The 27436-nt window shown below is 40.4% G+C and overlaps 1 protein-coding gene and 1 long non-coding RNA gene across 3 annotated transcripts in view; one reads left to right on the forward strand and one right to left on the reverse strand.

The window, feature by feature from the left end:
- LOC143656926 (uncharacterized) overlaps positions 1-16045 on the forward strand; it is a 45901-nt gene extending 29856 nt beyond the window's left edge. The window contains exons 4-5 of one of the 2 annotated variants that reach the window (XR_013162638.1): positions 14344-14509; positions 15306-16045. This is a non-coding gene — a long non-coding RNA (uncharacterized LOC143656926). Of the gene's footprint in view, positions 1-2936; positions 3071-3703; positions 3788-14343; positions 14510-15305 lie in introns of those variants that run through there. The other variant, XR_013162639.1, reaches the window with a different exon arrangement.
- Positions 1-27436, reverse strand: part of GXYLT2 (glucoside xylosyltransferase 2) — a 154870-nt gene that overhangs the window by 13906 nt on the left and 113528 nt on the right. Inside the window, exons 4-6 of the mRNA XM_077128688.1 lie at positions 19492-19743; positions 18344-18467; positions 1379-1551 (exon numbers count right to left, since the gene is read on the reverse strand). Of these exons, the coding sequence (XP_076984803.1) occupies positions 1379-1551; positions 18344-18467; positions 19492-19743 (549 nt within the window). The remainder of the gene's footprint in view (positions 1-1378; positions 1552-18343; positions 18468-19491; positions 19744-27436) is intronic.

Consider the following 27436-nt stretch of genomic DNA (forward strand, 5'->3'; position numbering starts at 1 on the left):
TGTCCCAATAAGAGTTTATTTGTGGTGGCTGAAATCTGAATTTCAAACAATTTTCTCATGTCAGAAAATACTATTCTTCTTTTAATATTGTTCAACTACTTAAAAATGTAAAATCCGCTTTTAGCCCACATGTCAGACAAAAACAGGCAGCAGGCCAAACTTGCCCAAGTTCGCCAACCTATGCTCTAGGTCTTGGAATTACCGTTTCAAAAGTATCATCCCTGAAAGTAACTTTTACTGGTTTTTCACCTAGCAATCTCAAGGTAAAAGGTGATGTAGAATGCTGTGTTTCCCAAAGTGTGTGATGCAAGGTGCTAGCAGGTAAGACTTGACATGTTTTTAGGTGGTGTCCTGGTTTGAAAGGATTATGTGCACTGGAAAAGCCATGTTTTAATCCTGAAGCAATCTTGTGGAAGCAACCCTTTCTTTTAATCCCTATTCAATAATGTAGGGTGGAATATTTTTATTAGATTATCTCCATGAAGATGTGGCTCCACCCATTCCAGGTGGGTCTTGATTACTTTACCAGAATCCTTTAAAAGAGCTTCAGGGCCATGAGAGAGCCATGAGAACCATGAGAGCCCACACAGCCAGAGAACTCTGGAGATGAACGAGAATGCCCCTGGGGGAGCTTCATGAAGCAAGAAGCCTGGAGAGGAAACTAGCAGATGTCACCATGTTTGCCATGTGCCCTTCCAGTTGAGAGGGAAACCCTGAACTTCATTGGCCTTCTTGAACCAAGGTATCTTTCCCTGGATGCCTGACATTGGACATTTCTATAGGCTCGCTTTAGTTTGGGCATCCATAAAGATACAGGAGCCTTTTGTTCAGGGCTCCTTGGCCATGAGGTGAGCCCCTGCCCTGTCCAAGTTATATCCACCTGACTCTCTCCCGGCACTGTTCCATGAGGGAAGAAGGGAACACTGGGGAGCAGCGCCTCTTTCTGCCTCTTGCTTGCACAGCTGCAGTAAGTGAATGAAGTCTTGATCATTCAGTTTCCTTTGGCTCATTGTCCCAACTGACCACCTCGACACTTAGTTGCACAACAGAATGGAACTGGCAACCATGCAATGTATTTAGCTTGAACTTAAATTTCATTTTTATCGTATCATCTTTACCCTTTCTTGTTGGCCTCTAATACAGCAAATAGCATAGCTTTCCCTTCCTCTTTAAATTAATTTATTTAAGGGGAAAAATGAGTGAATTGCTTGGAAATATTCAGTACAGAGGACACAGTGAAAACAGGATGACTGAAGTTGGGGAAAACTGGTACAACTCAATGCTTTGGGGGAATCATTTGACCTCCAAGAGGACTGGTGACCAAAGCTCCCCACATTGCTAAGCATGTTCTGCCTAACGGTGATAAGAGCACACTTACGTCCCGTATTGCTTCATAGAGTGCTTTGAAAGTCGGCTGCTTATCATCATGGTAGACACCTCGGTTCCCGTGCAGAACAGACACGCCTTCACGCTCGGCCATTTTGCAGTTGCTTCCGTACATACAGTGATCGGGACGATAGTTCCAATGGCAGGGGAACACATAGAGACACTCTGGTGGTGACAAGAGAAAGATGCATGTACACAGTGAGTGCCAGCTCTCACCTGCATGCCTGGTGATTAAACCAACAATTCCATAAACTGGACACTGCACAAAATGTAAATGCATAGGAGTGTGGTTGTAACTCCCAGATCAAATTTTACCACTTTTGTCAAATTTTTGAGATCAGAAATTGAAGGGGTACACACATGAGTGTTCAGTATCATGGACAAAATGGGAAATTAGGGTCCGAATTCCAACTCCCTCACTTAAAACAGTGAAACCTAGGTTCAGTGACTTAGCTTCCCTATGCTCCAGTTTCCGTGTCTATGAAGTGGGAATAACAGAGCCTTTCCTTTATTTTGATCATTAAATAAACATAATGTAAAGTGTAAAATGCTTAGCAGCGTACCAAGCACACACTAGTGCTTATTACTATAATCAACTCTTTGGAAAATTTTCATGAAATGGACAGAACTGAAAAATAGGAGTCAAGCCTGAAGCAAAGATTCCTCTTTGGATTAAAAACAAACAAAGAGCAAAGAAAAAACAAACAAACAAAAAACCAGCAAAGGGAAAAAACCCAAAGGCAAAAAACATCCCTATGCCGAGGCGACTATTATACACTGTCAGCGTGATTGCACCCACATGTACTGGTATGTGTTTGTAGTTTGAATCTAGTGCATCTTAATGAGAGGTGATTTTGGCCCCCAAGGGGCGCCTGGCAATGTCTGGAGGCCCTTGTGGTTGTCACATGTGGGGGAAGCTACAGGCATCTCGTGGGTAGAGACCAGAGATGCTCTTAACTTCCTACAATGCACAGGACAGCTCACCACAACAAAGTATTTCATCAGTAATGCCAAAGCTGAGAAACCCTGCTGTAATCCTTATGAGTTCAGAAAATTTCCCCATAGTGTTATAGATCCCCCACAAAGACATGTTCAAGTGCTAGCCCTCAGTCTTGCTGATGGGAATTCACTGTAAATAGGATCTCTGAACATGTTATTCATTAAGGTGAGGCCAAAATGAATCATGGTGGGCCTTAATCCAAATGGCTGGAGTCCTTATAAACAGAGGAAATTCGGACACAGCAGAAGGAGACAGAAGGAGATAGATTGCTATGTGCTGGACGAGAGTCTGAGTTATGGATTGCTGGCAAGCCACCACCCGACTTTACTTCCTACAGACTTCAGAGAAGGCTTTGATTTTGGATTTCTAGCCTCCAAAACTGTGAAGCAATAACTTCCTGTTGTTGAAGCCAACTAGTTTGTGGTGTTTGTTACAGCAGCCCTAGAAAACCAAGACACTTGGTGGCTAGAATTATAAAATTAGTGATAAATTCATGATCTGCTCCCTTCTCCCTAACTCTCTTCCTTGTTCTACACCTTGATTCCTTTAGGGCTGAGGTTAGAGGAATTATAGATCACAGCTATCTTAAATGTGTGTCACTGATCACGAGAAACGCCTGGAGAGAGAGAGTACAGAAGGGTTAGAGCAAATCAATGACCACTATTGGAAAAGCAACTTCCAGAGGTACTGAGTTTTCCTTGTCACTGAAGATCTCCATTCCGCCATGCTGTTACTATCATTAGCACTTGCCTCCACACCTGCACACACCTAGTCCACAGACAGGGTGGGGGTGTGATCATCCTGAAGTCACACCACCTAGATTTGATTTCAACCCCTCTAGCTTTTACCTGTGTGACCTCTCTGCAATTTAGATCCCTCATCTGAAGAGGGGAAAGTGCAATTATAAGTTATCTAGCAAGGTGGATGTGAAGATTAAATGAATAAAAAGATCTGAAAGGCTTTTGAATGGTGCCTAGCACATGGTAAGCACACCACAGCTCACCTGCTCCCTTCTGTCACCCGGTGGGTCACATGGCTTATTTAGGATGCCTGCTTGGGAATTTGGGTTTGCAGGCCTTGCCCAAGCAAAACTCCTGCTAATGTTCCCTGCCAAATGAATTGTCCTAAAATCCATCTCTGTTTTTGTAGATGCATGATCTACTGAGTCAACAAATATTTATTGAGTGCCTGCTATGTGCACTGTACACAAAGCCAATAATGGGACTACAGTCTCTAGTTTGATGATGAATGTCTTTGCTTCTTCCTAAGTAGTTAAGGACTCCACTACAGTAGGAAACTTCTTTTCTCTCTTTGCAGCTTCCTCAGGGACCCAAGCCCAGAGAGGTACACTCTAAAGCAGAAGGCAAAGTAGAAAATGCATGGGCTTTGGAATCAGACAGGTATAGATTTAAATTTGACCTCTACCACATAACTAGCTCTAGTTCAGTTGCCGAAACACTTGACGTTTGTTTAGAAGCAAGACAGAGAAACCAGATTATCCAGGTTTGATTACCAACTTTACCACATGTTAGCTATGACCTATTAGAGCAAGCTCAGGAGTCACCTTCTTGGGTATGAATACAGAACTCTGCCACTGGTTGAGTAAACTGAGGCATATTAGCTGACTTTTCTGTGCCTCGGTTTCATGGGAAGAATGATAGATATTACCTATTTGATAGGGTTTGGGGGAGTATTAAATGACTTCATATAAATGCTTAGAACAGTTTCTGACATGTAAGAAGCATACAATAAATGTAAGCTATAATAATTATTATCATTATTATAACAAGATCTATTGCATTAGGTTGCGGGAAGGATTAAACGAGATAAATTGAACAAGCTGTGCATAGTCGCCAATAAACATTAGGCCTGTGATAAATGTTTTACTCTAATTGCTTCTAGACATGCAGGTGACCAGTCACTCTTAGCCTTTTATGGTTCACAGATCTCTCTGAGAATCTAATCAAAGCTTTAGCCCCTGTCTTCGGAAAATACACCTGGCTATATATAAAGAACATTTGCTTACAAATTCAGGGATTTAGAGATTCCCTAAAGACCATCTAAGAACCCCAGACGTTGAACTTCAAATGAGAAACTGGATCAGGAGAATTCAACTCACATCTTTACACTTTCTTTCAGAAATTTCGAGAGTAAGAAAAGGAAAACACAATGAGTATATAATTGAAACAAGTATTCATTCACCATGATTTCAAGGCATTGGTGTCACTGGACAATAAGGGGCTGCTCCTGCCCTCAAGGAATTTATAGTCTTGTTAAAGAGCTAGTACAGAGTGCTGTCAAAATGAACAAATAGGGCGGGCCACGGTGGTTCAGCAGGTAAGAGTGCTTTGCCTGTCATGCCCAAGGACCCGGGTTCAATTACTGGTGCCTGCCCATGTAAAAAAAAAAAAAAAAAAGAAAAAAAAGAACAAATAACGAGCGGGCCACAGTGGCTCAGCAGGCAGGGTTCTCACCTGCCATGCTGGAGACCTGGATTCAATTCCCAGTGCCTGCCCACGCAAGAAAAAAATCAAATATTATGTTTTATCAGGATTCACAGAAAGGAGAGTTCATTTCTGGGAAGAGAGGAATCTCAATAAAGTTTCATTTGAACTTTGGCCGATAGGGAAGAATTTTGACAGAAACAGAGAACTTGAAAAGCATTTGAGGAAGAGAAAACAGACTGATCATTGAGAAAGGCTTGGAAATCAGAGTGTGTTTCAGAAAAGACAATCCATTTTAGTTTTGCTGGGGCAAAGGCAACCCCTTCAAAGGGGGAAGATAATGGTGGAAAAGCGATCACATAAATACACAAATTTTGGCTAAAATATACAAGAAATATAAGCCTATATTAGGTTGCAAGTAATCCAGTTTAATTCTAGCTTGTTAAGTCAGAAATGACAAAAAAAAAATTCTTTTGAAAGAAAATGGGGTATCACATGAAATCCAGGTAAAGGCATTAAATGGGGCAGCTCCTGGGATATAAAGGGTGGGGATGAATTAATGTCAGCCTTTCAACATGTGGCCAGGGTGAACCAACCTTCGCCACTTTCTTTTCTTGGATCGTTCCTCTCAAGAGTCCAGTTCCCAGGAGACAGTCAGATTGGCTTAGCAGGAGTCAGGAGCAGGGAGGCTCTAAGACTCCATGCAATGGGGGAAGAGCAAGTCTCCTAAGGAAACTGGGGTTACCAAAAGAAAGGAAACAAACAGTGGGCAGTTAAAAATAACAGATATGTCTTTTTCTTCATAGACACATGTACACATGGGTTGCACAATGAAATCTCCATTTTGGCAATGGGGGTGGGGTTAAACTAGCCCTGTGGGGTGGGTGGGGATGAAGATGGGAAACTTCTGTAACTCAGCTAATAAATATGTAGTGTGGACTAATGATGGTTATTTGGCACATGACCAATACCTGACCGAAAATGGACCTATTTTAAGCAAGATTATTGGGGCTGTCAATACCCGACGTTTAAAATACACAGTATGCGAGACTTCTAGGAAGATGGGGGAATGGGATATGCTGGGATCACCCTTACACCGTGGAACAACTAGAGAAAGGACCGAAAATGACCAGGACAGCAGTTCCAGGGAACAAGTGGCCAGAGAGGAACTTCTACATTATACAGGGAGGAGATGGATGAAAAAGTGGAGAAATTGCAACTGAGGGGTGGGTACATTTACTCAGTTGTGACTGCACCTGGCGCGGGCTGCAAAGCACAGGGAGGAATGGGATGGGAAGAAGTGGCATGCTCCCGCACTCCCACCTCCGTGGCCAGCTGGGGAGACCATCTGTCTCAGCTCTGCAGCTGGAGCGCCCGCCCATGTGGAAACCCAGGAGCCAGGAGTCTTGGTTTCCTACACAGAGAGACCCTGCTATGGTGCACAGTGCCTACCCCCACCTCTGAGGCAGGCTGCTGTAGGCACTTGGTTTAGGGGGAGATGGGGTGCCCTCCCCTCTGGAGGAGGTGGGTATGCAGAGCAGAGCCGATCTGACAATTGGCCAGCGAAAGAGAAACTCTGGGTCCTGCTACTTCTATCCTTCCTCCAAGGAGCTCCAAAGTACATGAGGCAAACACTGGCAAAACTGAAGGGAGCAGTAGGTGTTTCAACAATAATAGTGGGAGACTTCAATGTACCATCTCTTCTATAGACAGAACAACCAGTCAGAGGGATCAATAAGGAAATAGAGAATCTAAACAACGTGATAAATGAATTAGACCTAAGAGACATTTCTATATATCATTACATCCCAAAACACCAGGATATACATTCTTCTCTAGTGTTCATGTAACAATTTACCGGACAGATCATGTGCTGGGGCACAAAACAGGATCTAATAAATTTAAAAGGATTAAAATATTCAAAGCACTTTCTCTGACCACAATGGAATGAAGCTGGAAATCAATAACTACTAAAGAACCAGTACTTCCGCAAATAGATGGAAACTAAATAGCACACTCTTCAAAAATCAGTGGGTCAGAGAAGAAATTTTAAGAGAAATTGGTAAATATCTGGAGATGAATGAAAATGAGAACACAGTATGTCAAAACTTATGGGATATACCAAAGGCAGTGCTGAGAGGGAAATTTATTGCCCTAAATACCTATATTAAAAAAGACGAAAGAGGGTTGCATGGGTGGTTCAGTGGTCAGAATGCCTTTCATGTGGGAGACCTGGGTCCGATTCCTGGACCATGTCCAAAAAAAAAAAGATGAAGGAGCAAAGATCAGGACTTAACTGCTTGCCCAGAGCAAACAGAAGAAGAGAAATAACAAAGATTAAAGCAAAAATAAATGAATTGGAGAACAAATAAACAATAGAGAGAATCAATAAAAACAAAAGTTGGTTCTTTGAGAAAATCAATAAAATCAATAGACCCTTAGCTAGGATGACAAAAAAAAAAGAAGATGTAAATAAAATGAGAAACAAGGGGGGATTATTACTGTTTTAGTTTGCTAAAGCTGCCAGAATGCAACACACCAGAGATGGACTGGCTCTTAATAAAGGGGGATTTATTTAGTTAAAAACATAGTTCTTCAGAGGAAAGACAGCTAAATTTCATCTGAGGTTCTCTCTTACATGGGAAGACACAGGGTGATCTCTGCTGGCCTTCTCTCCAGGCTTCTGGGTTCCCGCAGCTTTCCCTGGGATGATTCCTTTCTACATCTTCAAAGGTCTGAGCTGAGCTGCAAGTGCTGAGATGAGGTATGCTGAGCTGCTTGGGCTGTGCTACATTGAGCTCTCTCACTTATGCATCCAGCCAATTAAATCAAACATCATTCATTGCAGGAGGCACTTCTCTTAGCCAACTGCAGATGCAGTCAGTGACAGATGAGCTTCACATGCCAATGGTTCAGGACCACAGCAGCAGAACTAGGCACCTTCACCTGGCCAAGTTGACACCTGAACCTAACTACCACAATTAGCGTGGATCCTGAAGAAATAAAAAATAAAAAATAAAACACTAAGCGGCTACTATGAACAACTACATGCCAACAAACTAGACAACTTAGATGAAATGGACAATTTCCTAGAAACACACAAACAACCTATACTGACTTGAGAAAAAACAGAAGACCTCAACAAACCAATCACACATAAAGAGATTCAGTCATCAAAAACCTTTCTACAAGGAAGGCCTGGGGCCAGATGGCTTCACAGAGAAATTTTACCAAACATTCCAAAAAGAATTAACACAAATCCTGCTCAAACTCTTCCAAAAAAACTGAGGAAAAGGAACACTATCTAACTGTTTTATGAAGCTAGCGTCACTCTAATACTCAAACAAGCTAAAGATACTACAAGAAAGAAAAACAACAGGTCAATCTCCCTAATGAATACACAAGTAAAGATTTTCAACAAAATACTTGCAAATCGAATCTAATGGCACATTAAAAGAATCATACACCATAACCAAGCGGGGTTTCTTCCAGGTAGGCAAGGGTGGTTCAACACCAGAAAATCAATCAATGTCATATAACACATCAAACCGAAAGGGAAAAATCCCCTGATCATCTCGACTGCTGCTGAAAAAGCTTTCGAAAAAATTCAGCATCCTTTTCTGATAAAAACCCAAGGTAGAAATCAAGGCAACTTCCTCAATATTATAAAGGGATATATGAAAAATCCACATTCAGCATCAGACTCAACACAGAGACTAAAAGCCTTTCCCCCAAGACTGGGAAGAGACAGGATGCCCTCTGTCACCACTATTAATTCAACATTGTGCTACAGTTCTAGCCAGAGCAATTAGGCAAGAAAAAGAAATAAAAGGCATCCAAATCAGAAAGGAAGAAGCGAAACTCTCGTTATTTGCAGATGATATGATCCTATATCTGGAAAACCCCAAGAAATCTATGACAAAGCTACTTGAGCTAAAAAGTAAGCTCAGCAAAGTGACGGGATACAAGATTAATGTACAAAAATCAGTAATGTTACTATACACTAGTACTGACCTAACTGAGGAAGCAATTAAGAAAAAAATTCCATATATAATAGCAACTAAAAGAATCATATATTTAGGAATAAATTTAACTGGAGATGTAAAGGACCTGTACACAGAGAACTACGAAACATTGCTGAAATCAAATAAGATCTAATATGTGGAAAGTCTCATGGATAGGAAGGTTAAGTGTAGTTAAAATGTCAATATTACCCAAACTGATCTACAGATTCAAGGCAATACCAGTCAAAATTCCAACAACCTACTTTGAGGATTTGGAAAAACTAGTTATCAAGTTTATTTGGAATGGAAAGGGGCTTTGAATAGCCAAAAATATCTCACAAAAAGAATGAAGGGGAAGAACTTATACTTCCTGACTTTAAAGCTTATTATAAAGCCACAGTGGTCAAAGCAGAATGGTCCTGGCATAAAGATAGACATTAATCAATGAATCGAATTGAGAGTTCAGAAATAGACCCGCAGATCAAGATTGCCAAGTGATTTTTGACAAGGCCCCCAAATCCACTGAATTGGGACAGAACAGTCTCTTCAATAAATGGGGTTAGGAGAACTGGATATCCATATCCAAAGAATGAAAGAGGACCACTACTTCACACTCTATACAAAAATTAACAGCAACTGGACTAAAGACCTAAATGTAAGAGCCAATATTAGAAAATTCCTAGAAGAGAATATAGGGAAACATCTTCAAGACCTAGTAATAGGAAGTAACTTCTCAGACTTTATACCTGAAGCAAAAGCAACAAAATAAAAATAGATATATGGGAACACCTCAAGGTTGAACACTTCTATGCTTCAAAGGACTTTGTTAAAAGCTGAAGAGACAGCCAACTCAATGGGAGAAAATATTTGGAAGTCATATCTGATAAGGGGTTGATATCTGGTATATATAAAGAAATCCTATAATTTAACAACGAAAGGACAAACAACCCATTATACAATGGGCAAAAGACAGGAATTTTTTCGAAGAAGAAATACAAATGGCTAAAAGGCACATGAAAAGATGTTCATCTTCATTAGCTATTAGGGAAATGCAAACCCAAACCACCATGAGATATCACCTCACACTTATAAGAATGCCCACTATTGGGTGGGCCACGGTAGCTCAGCAGGCAGAGTTCTTGCCTGCCATACCAGACACCCGGGTTCAATTCCTGGTGCCTGCCCATGCAAAAAATAATAATAATAAAAAAAGAATGCCCCTATTAAACAAACAGGAAACCATAAATATCGCAAAGGATGTGGGGAAAACTGAACACTTCATGTCTGGTGGGAATGTAAAATGGTATAGCCACTGTGGAAGACAGTTTGGTGATTCCTCAGAAAACTAAATATCGAGTTGACTTACGACATAGGAATTCCATTACTCACTATATACACAGAAGATCTGAAAGCAGTGATACGAACAGACACTTGTACACCAATGTTCACAGCAGCATTATTCACAATTGCCAAAAGATGGGAACAATCCAAGTGCCCATCAACAGATGGGTGGGTACACAAAATGTGATATATACATACAATCGAATATTACGCAGCAGAAAGAAGGAATGAAGTCTTGAAGCATTTGACAAGATGGATGAAACTTGAAGACATAATGCTAAGTGAAATAAGCAAGACACAAAAGGACAGATATTGTATAATTTCACTAATATGAACCACCTAGAAAATGTAAACTCAGGTTCTTAAAATGTAGAATAGAGAGAACCTAGGGATAGACAGAAGCCAGAGAAGGGGGAGCGGTTACCTAATATGTACAGATTTATTAATGAGGTTGACCTTAAATGTTTGGAAATGGATAAAGGTGATGGTAGTGTGTTATTGGGATCATAAATCATAGTGCCGACCGAAGAGGAATGTGATTGAAGGGGATTGTCTAAAGTTCGTGTAGCTCACTGATTAACACTACAAATATAAATAAATTCTTGCATGAACTACTTCAAATGTATGACCGTTGTACAAAGAATTAATAATAGAGTGATATATGGGAAAAATCACCTATATGGGATATGGGGTGCTTTGGGTTTTCTTTTAAGTGTGGCTGTGTATATCTATTCTTTTTCTCTTTGGGGCAATGAAATTGCCTAAAATTGAGAGGTAGGATCATTGTACAACAAAGTGAGGATACTGGTGAGGCACTGATTATATACTTTTGATAGAATATATGGTATCTGAATATATCTCAACAAAAACTGCAGTGTCAAAAGTGAATGAATGAATAAACAAATAAATAAATAACTGTGGTAGTTAGATTCAGTTGTCAACTTCACCAGGTGAACGTGCCTAGTTCTGTTGCTGTGGACATAAGCCAATGGTACGTGAACCACATCTGTTGCTCATTATATTTGCAGTTGGCTAGGAGGCGTGACCGCTGTAATGAATGCTGTTTGATTCAATTGGCTGGTGCTTAAATGAGAGAGTTCAACGTAGCATAGCCCAAGTAGCTCAGCATACCTCATCTCAGCACTCGCAGCTCAGCCCAGGCCTTTGGAGAGCAGAAAGGAATCACCCCGGGGAAAGATGTTGGAACCTAGAGGTCTGGAGAGAAGGCCAGCAGAGATCACCCTGAGCCTTCCCATGTAAGAAGAACCTCAGATAAAAGTTAGCTGCCTTTCCTCTGAAGAACTAACAAAATAAATCCCCTTTTATTAAAAGTCAATCCATCTCTGGTGTGTTGCATTCTGGCAGCTAGCAAACTAGAACACTAACTAAATGAGTAGAAGGATACAAGCCCTGGAGATGTGGAGAGAGAGGAATACTTATTCAGTGTTGGTGGGGAAGTAGAACGGTGCAGCCCCTCAGTAGGGTAATGTAGCAGAGCCACAGAAGACTAAATATAGGGTTACCATAGGATTAGTCAATTCCGTTACTAGGAGTATACTCAGAAGAACGGAAAGCAGGAACACGAATAGACATTTGCACACTGATGTTTTTGGCAGCATTATTCACAATAGCCAATGGATGAAGAAGGCCAAAGGGTCCATCGACTGAGGAGCAGACGGGTGAAGTGTGATGTATTCATACGATGGAATACTGTGTAGCTACAGAAGGGAATGAAGTCGTGAGGCATGCAATGAGGTGAATGAACCTTGAAGACATTATGTTGAGCAAAATAAACCAGAAAGGCAAATAAGGTCTCATTTAGAAAATGCTTATAAGAAAATCAGGCCTAGATTGTAAGTTCTTATGTAGTCACATCTATTCCTGAGTGTTGTGTTATTTCTAAATTCTGAGATGCTGAGCTCTCTGTGTGTAACTTGGTAGTTCCTTGGATCTATGCGTAGCTGTGTGATGCATGAGACTCAGAGCTGGCGTCCTACCGCCCTGAAAGTCAGCATTACTCCACACAGCAGCTGTTAAAGAAGATGAAGAAGAGACCAGGCTTCAATTAGAGATATGAATCAAGCTGATTTGGTTTGCTAAGGTATTACAGAACACAGGGTAAAGGATGACATTGTCTGGATTTTAAAACTTCAACTTCTGTGTGAGACTAAAGGACGAGATATTTATTCTGTCCAAAATTTAAATTTTCTGTAGCGCATTATATAACTTAGCCAGTCTGGTCAGGTGTCTAGAAATATCAAACTTATGTAATAAGTATAAGGCCACAGGCACAGGATTTTGTTGGCAATGTCTCCAATTATGCAAGAATTTGACTTAAACTGTGTAAATTTCTCCAAGAATCTTTAACTCTGTAACCAATAATTTTAATATTTAAAGGAATTTAAAATAAAAATTATCAAAGACCTGGTTAAAAAAAAAATCACAAAAAGCATTCCTGACACTTATTTGAACATCTCAGCCATAGCCTAATATTTCCACTTGGTTTTCTTTAATGGAGAAAGGAAATAACTGTTTCCAAATGACATAATAATTGATTTCTAGCCAAACTTTTATATGAATAATTGAAAAATTAAATATACCCCCAACTGAGTATGGCTTCAAGAGGTGAGCAAATCCTAAAGTGATTTCTCATCTTAGCCACAGAGAAAGGAGATAGGACACTTAGGACCACATAGTCACAGGAGGGTTAGGACTAGTCCCAGGCAGAAATGGAAAGGGGAAGTTCACCATTCCCTGCTGGCTTTAAGTATTTAGAGGTAAAGTATCATGAATGTCTGCAACTTGATTTTTAAAAGGGTTCAGATATATACACACAATATACACATACATATATAGGGAATTAAGACAAATGTTTGGAAATGTTAAAATGTGTAAAAATGACATAAACGATAGACATGAAGGTGATCAGTGTATTATTTTAATTTTTCTGAATGTTCAGAAATTTTCATAATAAAAAAATTGGAAAACAAAACGAAACAAAGAAGACAGTACACAGAAATGTTCAGGTTGGTTTTCCCATGGCTGAGAAATATACAGGAAATAGTTTAAAAATTCCAAATACTCAATCCACTGTAATTTATTTTAAAATAGTTTTATGCCAATCTATCTCCAAACCCTAGGTCTTTGCTGTTTTTTTTTCTTTCTCAATTTTACATAGATAAAGCAGCTCATTAACTGATTATTATGGGTCTGAAATCCCTTAGTGATCCCCTCAGGAGACTGCATTTATTTCCAGAGCCTCCGAACTATTTGCCAACTACTATGTGAACTGATTGCTACTTACATTTCTGCTTCATCCTTTTGGGATTATGGGGTAGTTTCCGCCTGATCTTTTCACAGTAAAACAGGCCTGCTATTCTCTTCGACAGAAAAGAGACTGATTGTGCTTTAATAGTATATATATATTTTTAATGTCCTGTTCTAGAACTAAGCTTTCTCAGAATTCCTTTCTTCCTTTTCCCAGAAAGCATCTGCTCCAGAAAAGGACAATTAATTCTTCCCAGAAGACTTCTCTGACCACATAACCTAAAGAAGCTTACCTCTCCCTCCAGCCCTTATACTCACTTTTTCAATTCCTCATTTGTTTCCTTCATAGCAATTATCACAACTGGTACTGTTCTTTGGGAGTATACTTCTTCCAACAAAAAAGTAGGTTTTGTGAAAACAGGAACTTTACCTTGTCTGCTGTCATATCTCCAGCACATAGCACTGTGGCTGGCACATAACAGGGGCCTAATAAATATCTGCTGAATGAATGAAACCTTATACCTCCTTCTACCGTACGCATCTTTTATCTTTCTATTGCTTTCTCCCTGTCCTTTCTCTCCCTCTTCTTTTCTCTTATTTTCCTTGTCATAGTTTTTTTCCCTGCCTTTTCCTTTCACCCACCCTATCACTCCCTTCTCCTAATTCCATTCATTCAGTCAACCCATACTGTAAAGTCCAACTCCATTTAAGGCACTAAGCTATGCATTGTGAGAGATAATGGGATAAAGTAGACAAAACCCCCTCTGTGAGAGCTAATTTTAAGTTCAACTTGGCTAAGTTATGGTGTCCAATTGTTCGGTCAAACACTAGCCTAGATGTTTCTGTGGAGGTATTTCACAAGAAGTGATTAGCATCTATAATCATTTGACTTTAAATAAAGGAGATGACCCTCAGCAGTATGGCTGGACTTCATCCAATCAGCTGGAGTCCTTGAAAGCAAAGAATTGAGGGTTCCAAGAAGAAGAAAGTCTGATTCAAGATTTCAACATCACTCAGAATTTCCAGCCTGCCCTACAGACTTCAGACTTGCCAGCTACCAGAATCACGTGAGTCAGTAGCTTAAAATAAATCTCTCTCTCTCTCTCTCTCTCAAATATATACTCTGAATGTGTGTGTATAAAAATCCTGTTGGTTCTGCTTTTCTATAGAACCTAATATACCCTTTCACAAGGAGCTTACAATCACTATCCTTTCTCTAATACCTTATATCAGAACTCATAAAGTTCCCAAACTTCTCAAACAATGATTGATTCCTGGTTTCCCAGAACAGTCCTAACACCAAATCAATGGACCTGTTCACCCCATAACACACTCATAATTGCCAGTTGCTGGGTGCCCTTTGGTACAGTAAATGCTAATCCCAAGCAGGATGAGAACAAGGCTCTGATAGTGCCATTGAAGAGGTCTGTAGATAACTGAGGCAAGGGCAAGAAAGCCCCTTTGACTGTGTGTCCTGCTCCCCATGGCCCCAGCTAAACCACTCCGACTCCCTAGTATCACACTCAACTCTACACATAAACAGTCTACATGTTTATACCACGTACACTTCAGCTCTTCTCTCTCTCACTGAACCCTACTGCTTCTACTTTGCCCTGATGCCCTGCCTTGACATTTACATCTAGCCTGTTCATTTCCTTCCCTGCCCACAGCCCGCTTTTCTAGAAATTGCCCCTGAAGAAGGGGCAAACCTAAGCGGTCATGCTTGTGCCACTTGACCTTGCCCCTCTGCCCACATGACCGGATCAAGGGAAGTTTCCCAATCCAGACAGAACCAATTCATAGTTGGGCAAGGATTCAAATCATAGGCTGGATTTGACCAGTCTCTCTCTTTTTTCTCTCAAGAATCTGAATTAGGAGACAGAGGAACTCCAACGTTGTTGTTTGTGGCCTTGCAAAGTTGTACTGACTTGGGGCTGGTAGTCATGTTGACCAAATACAGAGGATTACCAGCTGAGAGACAGAATTAAATCAGATAGAGAGAAAAGCAAAGATGACCCAAGTCTATGAGGCCTCTGGGGGATGAAGAAATCAGTTTTCCTCCCTTGCAGCGTCCCATAGAGCTGGTTCTCAAAAGATCTGACTTCACCTGATCCATTTGTTCAAGAGATCACTCCAGGATCTTTATAATATCTGCAATCCAAGTGCAGGAAACAAACCCATCTTTCAACTGAAGGTTCTCTTTTGGCCACTGCCAGCTTCACCTCCTCTAGGAAACTCTACCATTGACTCAAGCTCAGGTGTAAAGAGGCGAGTGCAGCCTTCCCCTTGAGGAAGAGGGCTTGGCTTACCTGTCAAGAAATGTCCCATGGGATGAACTACCTGGATACTCCACTGGCTTCAGCTGTCTCCTCCTGAGTCAGTCCTTAACCCAGCATTGCAATTACCCACCCATAGGCATTTACAGGATCTAATTATAGCAAGAGTTTTAAAACATTTTTTTGAAGCATGTTTGAGAAAGTGTTGTTATCAGCTACAGGCAGCCATAGTCATAATAACATTCCAGACATATGCTACAGGCTTTATGTGCATTGCTTCACTCATGGCAACCCAATGAATCATAACAATAAACACGCTTATCTCTTATGTTGGGAACCAACATTCACTTGCTCCTTCCTTTCCATGGATAAAGGTTACAAATATGTTTTTCAAATACACTTTGTTCTGGCATACAGAAATTGCTCACAAGCAATCGAAACAAACATAAATCTTTAAATATGACTGATACCACTGGGTTTCTGTTCAAAGAGCTCATGTTTAATAAAGTACCTGGGAAAAGCATGAAACAGGAAGATCAAATGCAGGTCACACAAAGAACAATCAAGGTGTTATCTAACACTCCCTGATCTAAAGCCAGAAACCTTGGTGATTTATTTGATACTCATTGGAACCAGGATTTTGAACAAGTTCAGAATTATTTTACTATATCGCTATACTCAACACACATCTGGATCTAAGACAGTGAGTGCAGAGCCATTAAACTCAGCTGGTTTTTAGCCCCAATTAAAGACAAGGGGACTCGTGTCTAATTGCAAGGCTGCTTAAGACTGCCTTCAAGTATTATTTACTCATTGATCGCATCTTCAAATAATTTGCAACAAGCTATGAGGATTTCTAACTATATAATAGAGAGGAAAGTGGGATATTTATAGGAAGGAAAGAATACAGCAGACCAATATCTTTTGGGGTAGCTGCCCATTCTTCTACAGTACTCCCCTCTGTGGGAACTTCTCCTCTCCCCCAAATACACAGGGCCAGAGTTGGAGTGGTCTGAGTTCATGTACCTGCCTGAGCATTCCCTCGCTGTGACCACAAATCACCTCTTCCCTTTGGTATCTTTATCTGTAAAATGTGGATTATACTTCAAGTTGATTGTGTGGATTAAATATGATTAGAACAGCATCTGGTACTTAGTAAGGAATAAACGTTAGCCATTATTCCTTAGCTCCATGCTCCCAGCCTAGCTGATACAAGCTGGAAGCATCTGATTTTCTCCCCTGGGAATTAGGAATTGGGATAAAGTTAGTCTTTCCATGTAGCTAGAACCGTGTCAGGACACCTTGGTACTCTGATTTGCAGCCTGAGATGCAGAGAAAGAGAGAGGAGTAAATGACCTCAATGGGAGAGAGTCGCCCACAGTCCACTGCCTGACCTTTTCTGCTGAGCCAGCCTGCCCTCCTACCCTTGGCTTCCATGAGACACCTGTTTACTTATAGAAAAGTTGTCCTTTTTGCTTAGACTAACTCAGGGGGTCTGTAATTTGTAACCAAGAGTCCTAACCCATATACCTAAACCTAGAAAAAAGATGAAATATGCTTAGGAAGAAAAGGAGGTGCAGACTTTAAATTCTCTGTTACTGGCAGAGTGAAATGGATTAAAACATGCAAAAAGTGAACGTCCAAGTCATTCCTTCTTTTCCAGGATTTGATCTTTTTAATTCAAGGGCATAGGAGATTAAGTTTTATTTCAGAGTTTGTTTTTGAAAAATAAAGGTTTATGGGGCGGGCCAATGGTGGCTCAGCAGGCAGAGTTCTCACCTGCCATGCTGGAGATCCAGATTCGATTCCCAGTGCCTAACCATGCAAAAAAATTAAAAAAATTAAAAATAAAGGTATTTGGGGGTTGCTTCAACCCCCACATAATCTCAGGCAGAAGTCGATAAATATGAGTCTCTACCTCAGAATTTTTAAAGTCTAAGAAAAGTCCTAGGTTGGGGTGAGGATTTATTTTATTTCCCCAAAGATCTTTCTCAAGGGGAAAGCATGGTTTTGATTTTAATGACATTAAATTACATTTTAGTAGAGAAAAAAAAAGAAGAAAATTCTATTAGCGTTAGATGGCAATATAAAAATAGAGACCAGAACTTTTCATCTTCTGCTCTTTCCCCTCCCCAACAAGTCTTTGACTTAACAGCATAAGAATTTCTTTTGCTTCCAATGAAAAGAAAAAGAGCTTTGGGAGTGTGAGTCTTTATTCTAGGCTCTTTTAACACCGAATGAGTAATCATTTAACTCTAAAGATCCTTTAAATCCAGGACTTGTTTAGGCTGTGGAGGGTCTGATATGTAGAGTATAATATTTTCATTTAGTTGTGTGCCTCAAATTAATTTCGACTCTACTATTTAGAAGAATGGTGCAGCCAAATCTAAAAGATACGCTCTAAAAATGGAGTGCTTTGTTGGAGAGTTCAACATTGGCCTTTTGTGTCGGCAGCGTGAGGCCATGCCTCCGGCAGATACCCACAGGGGCTGATGAAAAGCACAACACAGCCTGCCCTGTGTACAACCCAAGGCTAGTCAACAGCAGAGCCTCACACAGAAAGGGCTCTCTGAGGTCGAGGTGTACATATTCCTACATACATGGCATTTTCCAAAGAGAACCTACCTGGATTGAAATAAAAAATAATATTTAATAAATCCTGGTCTCCCCATGTGATGGCATTCTTGTACTTCTGGTACAGAGGGTACAACATGTCCTTCCAAGCCAAGCCTGTTGGAATCATGCTATTCTGGAAAAGAGAAATCCATGAGAGCACCTGAGGCCAAGAAAATATATCCTTCCCTCCATGAAAAAATTCAGGGGGTCAGCAAATAGAGGAGGGAGTCCTGCTAGCTCCTGGGCATAGGACAAAGCAAAATGAAGGCTGTTGATTTAGAGTATTGCCAGATGTACATATGGACACTCAATGGAGAGGGAGCTAGTTTCATAGGAAACCCTGCCAGAAATTAAACATCTTTCTTATGCTTAATTCTTGTCTCTAAAAAAAAAAAAGGAACAAAATATAGACAGTCGAATTAAGGTAACTTAAGGGAAAAGAGCCCTTCCTTATTTAAATAATTATATATTTATAAAATAAAAGCAACATGCTCACAGAGTAAAAATTCTAAAAGCACATAAAAATATAAACTGACAAAGTAAAAATCATCTTCTTCCACCCCCCCCCCCCCAGAATTTCCATTCCTGCTTTCTCGCAAAGTATTCACAATTAGCAGTCTCTTTATATATATTATATATATATTTAGAGATCTTATAGACCACATGGAGAAATGAGACCGCTTTTGGGTGACCTAATTCCTTTTAACAGGGAGACAAAAAATTTTTTAACTAGTTTTCTACTGATGTTCATTTAGGTTCTTTCTAGTTCTTTGCTTGGATAAAAGATGAGGCAATGAACATCACCTTTTATATACAAATATCTCCGTATATGTATATAAATAGATCCCTACAATAGTTTCTAGAAATTGTCCACGGTGTTTTGAAGTCTCAGATATGCACAGAGTTCTGAATTATGGAATTCAGAAATGCAACATGATATTCTTTGGAGCTCTAAATTCTATAGCCACCAGGGCTTTTCCTGAACAAACAATTAAATTTCCATAATTTTCCAAATATTTTTCTTTCCCGGGCTCCTCCCATCCTCATCTACAGGCCACCCATTTCCCAAATCAGCACACTGACATTCTCTAAGAATATCACTGTTCAAAAGACAAAGACCAGATTTTTAAACAAGGAACTTAAAAGTATATCCTTACCTTGAACTGGGTACTTCTGATGCGTGTTAAATTCATCAACATGACTCCTGAATTAACTCCTGCCGCCCCATAGAAGGGGTGCCGAGCAAAGCGGCTGTACCAGCCAATCTTGGGGATTTCATGCTCTGGGGCCATGGCAGCAAGCTGGGTGGAATTAAACTGCCTCAGAAGCTTCCAGATATCATCAACAGGTCTCAGAAAGAGAACATCGGTGTCCACATAGAGAAGTGAGTCCACATCCTTTAAAATCACCTTTGTGTGTATTAGGGAGGGAAAGAGAGAAGAAAAAAAAATGGGTCAGAAACAAAGGAAGTGGCCTGATATATAAAGAACGTCACCAATTTCCACTGATTAATGTTGAATTCTAGAAAGCATATTGCACTTAGTTCCTTTCCTCCATTCCCCTTGGATTTCAGGGAAAAGTGTCAATCAAGGGGCGAAGTCTTAAAGGAAGATAAATTTTGGTCTGGATTAGTCCAATTTCAGGATTCTGGACTAGATTTCATAAGGGTTGAGCTTCAAAAGGATAAAAATAAAAAAAGAAAAACTCAGCAAATTACTAAGGCTTTCTCTTCTTCATCCATCCTCCTATGAGGCCATCTGTTTTTCTTTCTTAGCTTTTCGTAGAAACTGCCAGCTCTGGCTGAGAAACCTTGACGTGGACAATCTCTAAACTAGCTCATGCTGGGCTTTCTGGTACACATTTTCTGTTTCTGGATCCACGTCCTCTAGTGTTGATGGATATGGCCCGGCGTCTCTTTTGAAAGGCTATTTTCAACTAAGGTTTAAACAAAGGAATAGGCAATGTGAGTCTTTGGCCAGCTTTATTTGTAGATCAAGGATTGACAAGCTTTTTCTCCAAAGGACCAGATAGTAAATATTTTAAGCTCTATTGGAACTATTCAACTCTGCCGCTGTGGCATGAAAGCAGCTATTGACAATATGTAAACGAATGAGAATGGATGTGTTTCAATAAAACTATTTAGGGACATTGGAATTTGAATTTCATATAGTTTCCAGTGTTATAAAATATTCTTCTGATTTTTTCCAGTCCTTTGAAATGTGAAAGCCATTCTCAGCTCATGGGTTTTAATTTACTTACCTCTGCTGTAGATAATTTAAACCAGTCAATTTAGGTAAATGAGATCTTCTGTGCTAACTGCTTAGACTTCCCAGAGTTTTGCCATAAAAGTTGAGATTTCAAAGCCTTAGTTCATAGTAAAGTTTTATTTGCCTTGTTTTGCCACTGTTCCCCAAATTTAGGGGTAGCTTAACCAAGGAAGGATTTGATTCTTCCGTGGCCTAACATTATCCTAATACCATAAAAACACCATTGATGAGCATGGCTATTATATGATACAGATATCATGGGGATTTCAGACTTGAATGGTTTTGAAGGTTGCATGATAAGCCACAGGATTTATCATTCTTTCTTTTTCTAGAAAAGGAGTGGATTTTATAAACCAAGAAAATGAAATTAAAAATAACTATCATCTGACATCATCATCATTACATGAAAGAAGATTCTCTTGGCACCCATCTTACCAACTTTAAGATCCTAATTTCAGAATGAGGATAAATTCTTTAAACTGAATATACTAAACTCTTTAAAACTCCACCACATTATCCCTATTTTTCCATATTTTGCCAGGAAAGGTGAAAACTTTGTCATAGCATAACACTTGTCTGTTGACTATTTTTCAAAAACTACAACTTCAGAGTACCATGGAGAAAGGACAAAGTTTTTATTAAAGCATTAATAAATGTGTTATGATACAAACTATATATGCATGTAAATATAGGTTATGATGTCTTGCATGCCAAAGACCATCATGCTATCTTGCCAATTTCATTTTTCTAAGAGGGAAAACTGAAAGAAGAATGTTTTACCCAAGTTCGTATGGCAAATTAATGCTAGCTGTGGCTGGATTTTGGCAAATAAAGTTATAGCAAGATAAAGTCATTGTCTAGAATGTTTCAGGGAACAAGAGACTACATGGTGTTCCAATACAAAGCTAATTGAGAATTACAGAATCAGAGAGGAAGAGAAAGCTATTTCAACCCATGCAAAATAGTACACATCTCCAGGAATCCCACTTTTAGGTATATACCTCAAAGATTTGAAGCAGAGACTCAAACAGATATTTGCACACCAATATTCACGGCAGCATTATTTGTGAATAATAATATCCAAAAGGTGGAAGCAACCCAAGTGTCCACTGACAAATGAATGGATAAATAAAGTATGGTATATACATTCAATAGAATATTATTCAGCCATAAAAAGGGATGAAATTCTGATACGTGTGACAGCATGGATGAATCTTGGAGACATCCTGTTGAGTGAAAAAGCCAGACACAAAAGGACAAATACTGTATAACCTCACCAATTTAAAACAATTAGAATAAGCAAACTCCCAAAGTGAGAATATAGACTACAAGTTGCTAGGAGCTGCGGAGAGGGTAGGGAATGCGGAATTAATGCTTAAATTGTACAGAATTTCTATTTGGGTTGATTGTAAAGTTTTGTTAGGGGAGATGGTGATGGTAACACAACAGTGTGAACATAATTAGCAGCGCTGAAATATAGTATCTGAATATGATTAAAAGGAGAATTGTTAGGCTGTATATATGGTAAACAGGATAAAAAATTTTAAAAATACATAGAACTGAACACCCCAAACAGTGAATCCTATTGTAAATGATGGACTATAGTTAACAGTACAATTATAAAAATGTTCTTTCATGAATTGTAACAAACGTCCAACATTAACGCAAGGTTTTAATAATAGAGTGGCATATGGGCACTCTGTACTTTTTGCACGATTTTTCTATAAACCCACAATTTCTGTAACAAACAAAATTAAAAATAGTACACGCTTCTCTTTATGGCTGATTACTTAATAAGGTCTGAATAAAAATATATGATACTAATGCTGTAAAGGTAATGCAGAAATCTACCCAACAAATTCAAACTCACTGACTTGATTAATTTTTTTCTTGGTCTTAAATCAGCCCTACTGTTGAAATTAACACTGATCTCCTGAATTGAAAGAATGTGATCGCTGCTCCTTATTAAAACAAAAAAGAAGAAAGCAAATAGACTTGAAGAAGGTCCAGAAGAGTAAAACTAAAAAGATCTGGAGGATGGAGATATTCCACCATGAAGCTATGCTGCAAGAAATATTTTTAATTAGGAAAGAAATGGCCAACCAGGTTGTATCAACAAAATTTATAAAACAATCTTAAATAGGCTATAATTTTTATTTAATTTTGATATCCTATTAATTGACATGCGATTGCTCCTTTACTTTTATAAAGACGAGCACAATGGTATCTTTCTAGGGAAATTTCTGAGCACAAAAGATGTCATTTCTTTTCTTTTAAATTTAGTAAATATTTATATGGTTCAAAAAATACATTTATTAAAGTAAATTCATGGTTAAGTTTCTCTTCCTTGCTAACCATCCATCTACCCTGGCCTCAATGCTGTTCCCAGAGCGTACCAGGTGCAAGCTCGATGCTCCAGTCCACGTCCCTGGAGGTGCCCTTGACTTTTTTCATTCTCTCAAGTTCCACCTCCAATCCATCGCAAAATCTTGGTGGCTCTAGCTTCAGACGATACTTAGGGTTTGACCACTTCTCACTCCCTGCATTGCAGCTGCTCAAGTCTAGTTACCTCCCTTCTACATATATTCCCTTCCTGAAATAAAAAGAAGCCCAGAGTGGTCCTGGGAAGAGACACTCTGCCAGAAGTTTTCTGGTGTGATGGTAAGAGTCTAGCCCTTGACCACGATAGTAGGGGCACAGGTACTAGGTCGCTCATCTCAGCATACACAGTTTTGGTGTGCTCTTTTTGGGTATGTAGATTATTATTATTATTTTTTTAAAAAAGGAGACCTAAAGACATAGTAGGAATACAATGTTTAAGAATCTTGAGTCAAGCTCTGCTGAGTTTACTGCTGACCCACCAGCACTGAAACTTTGGGCAAGTTGCTCAGCCTTTCTAGGTCTCAGTTCCCTGCTCTGTAAATGGTGGGAAACAATACCTACTCCCCACCCCCACCCCACTTCTACCCTGGGTTTCCATATGGACTAAGTGAAACAAAGCACGCGTGGTACTCAGGACAGGGGCTGGGACACAGTAATGCTCAATAAACAGCAGTTTTTGTTACTGTAAGACTCTTTGTGTTTCCCTTTTAAAATGTCAAGTGCAATTAGTTACATTCGCATCACTGCGCACAGTGCTTCAAAACATGTCCACCACAGAAAATTTCTATACAGCAAGGGTCAAGCAGGGAGGAAATGAAGTTTTTGAACCTTTTTAATACCATAATCTATTTATTACCTTGACTGAAAACACATACATAAGACCTTTTTACTTTTTATCTTAAAACAAAACAAAACAGAAAAGAAAAAAAAAATCATTCTCTCCGTAAACCAGTCTCCGGAGGCTAATTCTGCAGCAATTATTGCTGGTATTAATCTGAAGGGGATCATGGTCAGCCACATTATAATGGAAAAGAAAAATGTCCTGAAAGGATATAAAATTAGCCATTCTAATTCCCTTGTGGAAATTAGTCGCCACTGGAAATGAAGCCTTTGTTTTCTTAAGTAAGGAGAAAACCAGGCAGCACAATAGCTCTCTGTGCGGCGGCGGAGGCTGGATGTCACGGCCCTCCGGCCCCAGCCCCACCCACCGCCCCAGCCCCACCCACCGCCCCAGCCCCACCCACCGCCCCAGCCCCACCCACCGCCCCAGCCCCACCCACCGCCCCAGCCCCACCCACCGCCCCAGCCCCACCCACCGCCCCAGCCCCACCCACCGCCCCAGCCCCACCCACCGCCCCAGCCCCACCCACCGCCCCAGCCCCACCCACCGCCCCAGCCCCACCCACCGCCCCAGCCCCACCCACCGCCCCAGCCCCACCCACCGCCCCAGCCCCACCCACCGCCCCAGCCCCACCCACCGCCCCAGCCCCACCCACCGCCCCAGCCCCACCCACCGCCCCAGCCCCACCCACCGCCCCAGCCCCACCCACCGCCCCAGCCCCACCCACTGCCCCAGCCTGGCAGCCGCTGCCTGCCAACCCTACTCCGCGGCAGGAAGGTCATCAGGGGCTCAGAGCTCACCTTTGAGTTTGTGTAGCTCCCATCCTGGTCTGTTTTTGACAATACAGCTTGGCAGTTAGTCCTGAGCTTGAAATCTGACTCCCCGTGCTCATATTCCATTTCCACCACTTAACTGTGGGATCTTGGGCAAACCACTTAAGCTTTCTAAGCCTCTACTTCCTCATCTGTATATGAATTGATGACCCACTTCACAGTGCTGCTGGGGTGCTTAAATGTGATTATGCATGGGAAGCTTCTGGCACGCACATCATAAAGATCTGATAGCTGCTATGTGATATTACTATCATCCCAGGTCATGAGGGCTAGGTTGCATGAATCACAGCCCAGGTAACCAGTAATTGGCTTTAGGGTAGTAGTACTCCTACTGGTACTGGAACTACTGGTACCCATGGTAGAGGTACTAGTGATGGTAGTAGTAGTGGAGGTAGAGGATAAGAGGCAAAGCAAATACAGGTGCATATGATGATAGATGTAGCACAGAAGCACATAACAGGGCACCTAAACCAGTCTGGCATGAAATCAGGGAAGGCTTCCCAGAAGAAGTGACATCTAAGCTGAAAGATACGCAAGTGAAGAACAGGGAAATGAGTGTTGAAGGTAAATGGAACACCAAGTGAGAGCAGGGCACATGCTCATAATGGGAGAGCAAGGAACGGTGAGAGATTAGGCCAGAGAAGTGGGTGAGGCTGAATTAGGAGCTATGCTGATAAATCTGGACTTAATCTGAGGGCAGTAGGAGATGTCAAATGATTTGAGCCAGCAACCTACAGGCTATTCTTGCTTCCTCTCCTTCCCATAACCCCCACTTGCAATCCTCAGCAAGTCCCAGAGGCTCTTCCTCCAAAATATAACAGAATCTGCCTATTTGTCCTGCTCTCCACTGCCTCGTTCTGAGTCCAAGGCCATCATTATAGCTCCCCCAAAATTCTATGGTCTGTTCACTCGTCTTCCTGCATGCATATTTGGTCCGTTTCAATCTGTTCCTCATAGAGCAGCCAGAGATTATTTTTAATTTCCAGTGTGATTTCTTCTCTGACCTGTGGGTTATTTAGAAGTGTGTTAAGTAATTTCCAAAATATTTGGGATTTTCCAGATATCTTTTTGTTATTCATTTCTATTTTATTTCCCTTGTAGTCAGACAACATATTCCATATGATTTCAATCCTTTTAAGTTTAATGAGACTTGTTTGTGGCCTGGCACATGGTCTATCTTGGTGAAAATTCCCTGCTCATTCCAAATGGATGTTTATGCTGCAGTTGCTGGGTGGAGGATCCTATAAATTCTATGGCTGTCAACTGGGTCACTTGGTTGATAGTGTTGTCACAATCTTCTATATCCTTACTGATTTTCTGTCTGTCTGTTTACTGATTACTGAAGAAGTGCTGAAGTCTCCAACTATGACTGTGGATTTGTCTATTTCTCCCCCCCACCTTGTCTGTTTTTGCTTCTTGGATTTTAAAGCTCTGTTATTAGGTGCATGCCCATTTAGAGTTGCTACATGTTCCTGATGGATTGACCCTTAATGTCATTACAAAATGTCCAGCAGGCTTAAAAACAAATAAACAAACAACCTGCATTAGATCATGCTACTTTCATCCTTTAACTCCTTCAAGACATTCCAGTGCACTTCACAGAGTCAAACACTGAGCCTGGTCTGGAAGAGAATCTGAAGGCTGTGCATGCTTGTTCACCCTTACAAACTAGTCTTCCACCAGTGGCCTGCTTTCATCTCGTAATATATCCCAAGGTTTTTCTAGATTCAGAGGCTTAAACTTCGAATTATCATTCTGTTACTGTCAACATCAGCACAGGGTCAGGAGCAAAATTAATCTAACAGGGAGTCAATGAGCTCTTAATTCTCTTCCTTCCTACAGTCAGAGTTTCCTCTGCCTGAAATGTGCTCCACCTAGATAGAAATAAACATGGATGTCCCCTCTTTCAGAAAAAAAAAACATAAAATGGAAATGAAGAATTTCTCATTCAACAAAGGAATCAGCTTTGGGAATGCTCTCTCACTTCACTCCCTAAATTCACAAAATCCTAAGTGAAGACAACAAAGTCCTCAAATGTGCTTAAAGAATGCATCTTCATCGCTTATAAAGCATGTCAGCAACCAATGTTTCAGTTTCAAGGACTGTAACCTATCATTTTAGATAATTATCTAATGTATTAAAACTATGATTAGTGTGAAAATTAATGATGGTTCCTAAATCATATTTGTTGATATAAATGTATTAGCAGTAAGTTCATATCTTTGCTCCTGTCGTTGGGTCCGGAGATAAAGTTCCACGTAGCTCCTGTGTTTTATAATAAGCAACATCCCAGGCTGGTTAGTGAAATGTACTGAAATTTTCCTCAATGAGAGGCAGAGCTTTTCACTTTTTATCCTTGAACAAGCAGCTCTGACTCATCCTTTACAACTGATCTCAAATCTCACATCCTCCGAAAGGCTTTCTCAAGGAGCTCTCTCCTCTTTCCCTCCCCATTCTCTTCATCACATCACCCTACTTATTTCTTTCAACCACTTCTCACAACCAGTGGCCTTTGCTTGAATTATTTTCTTGTTATTGCTTGTCTCCCCCAATTAGAAGCTCCATGAGGGCAGAAACATTTTTAGTTAACTTCTAAATCAGCATAATGCCTGGCATGAATTAGGTATCCAATAAATATTTAAGCAAACCAAGGAATTCAACTGATGAACAGTCTCAGAACCATTGCTAATTTTATTTTATTTTATTTTGGTGCATGGTCCAGGAATTGAACCCAGGTCTCCCACATGAAAGACGGGCATTCTAACCACTGAAGTACCCA

This window comes from Tamandua tetradactyla, chromosome 15, assembly GCF_023851605.1.
Source record: "Tamandua tetradactyla isolate mTamTet1 chromosome 15, mTamTet1.pri, whole genome shotgun sequence".
NCBI classification, from domain to species: domain Eukaryota; kingdom Metazoa; phylum Chordata; class Mammalia; order Pilosa; family Myrmecophagidae; genus Tamandua; species Tamandua tetradactyla.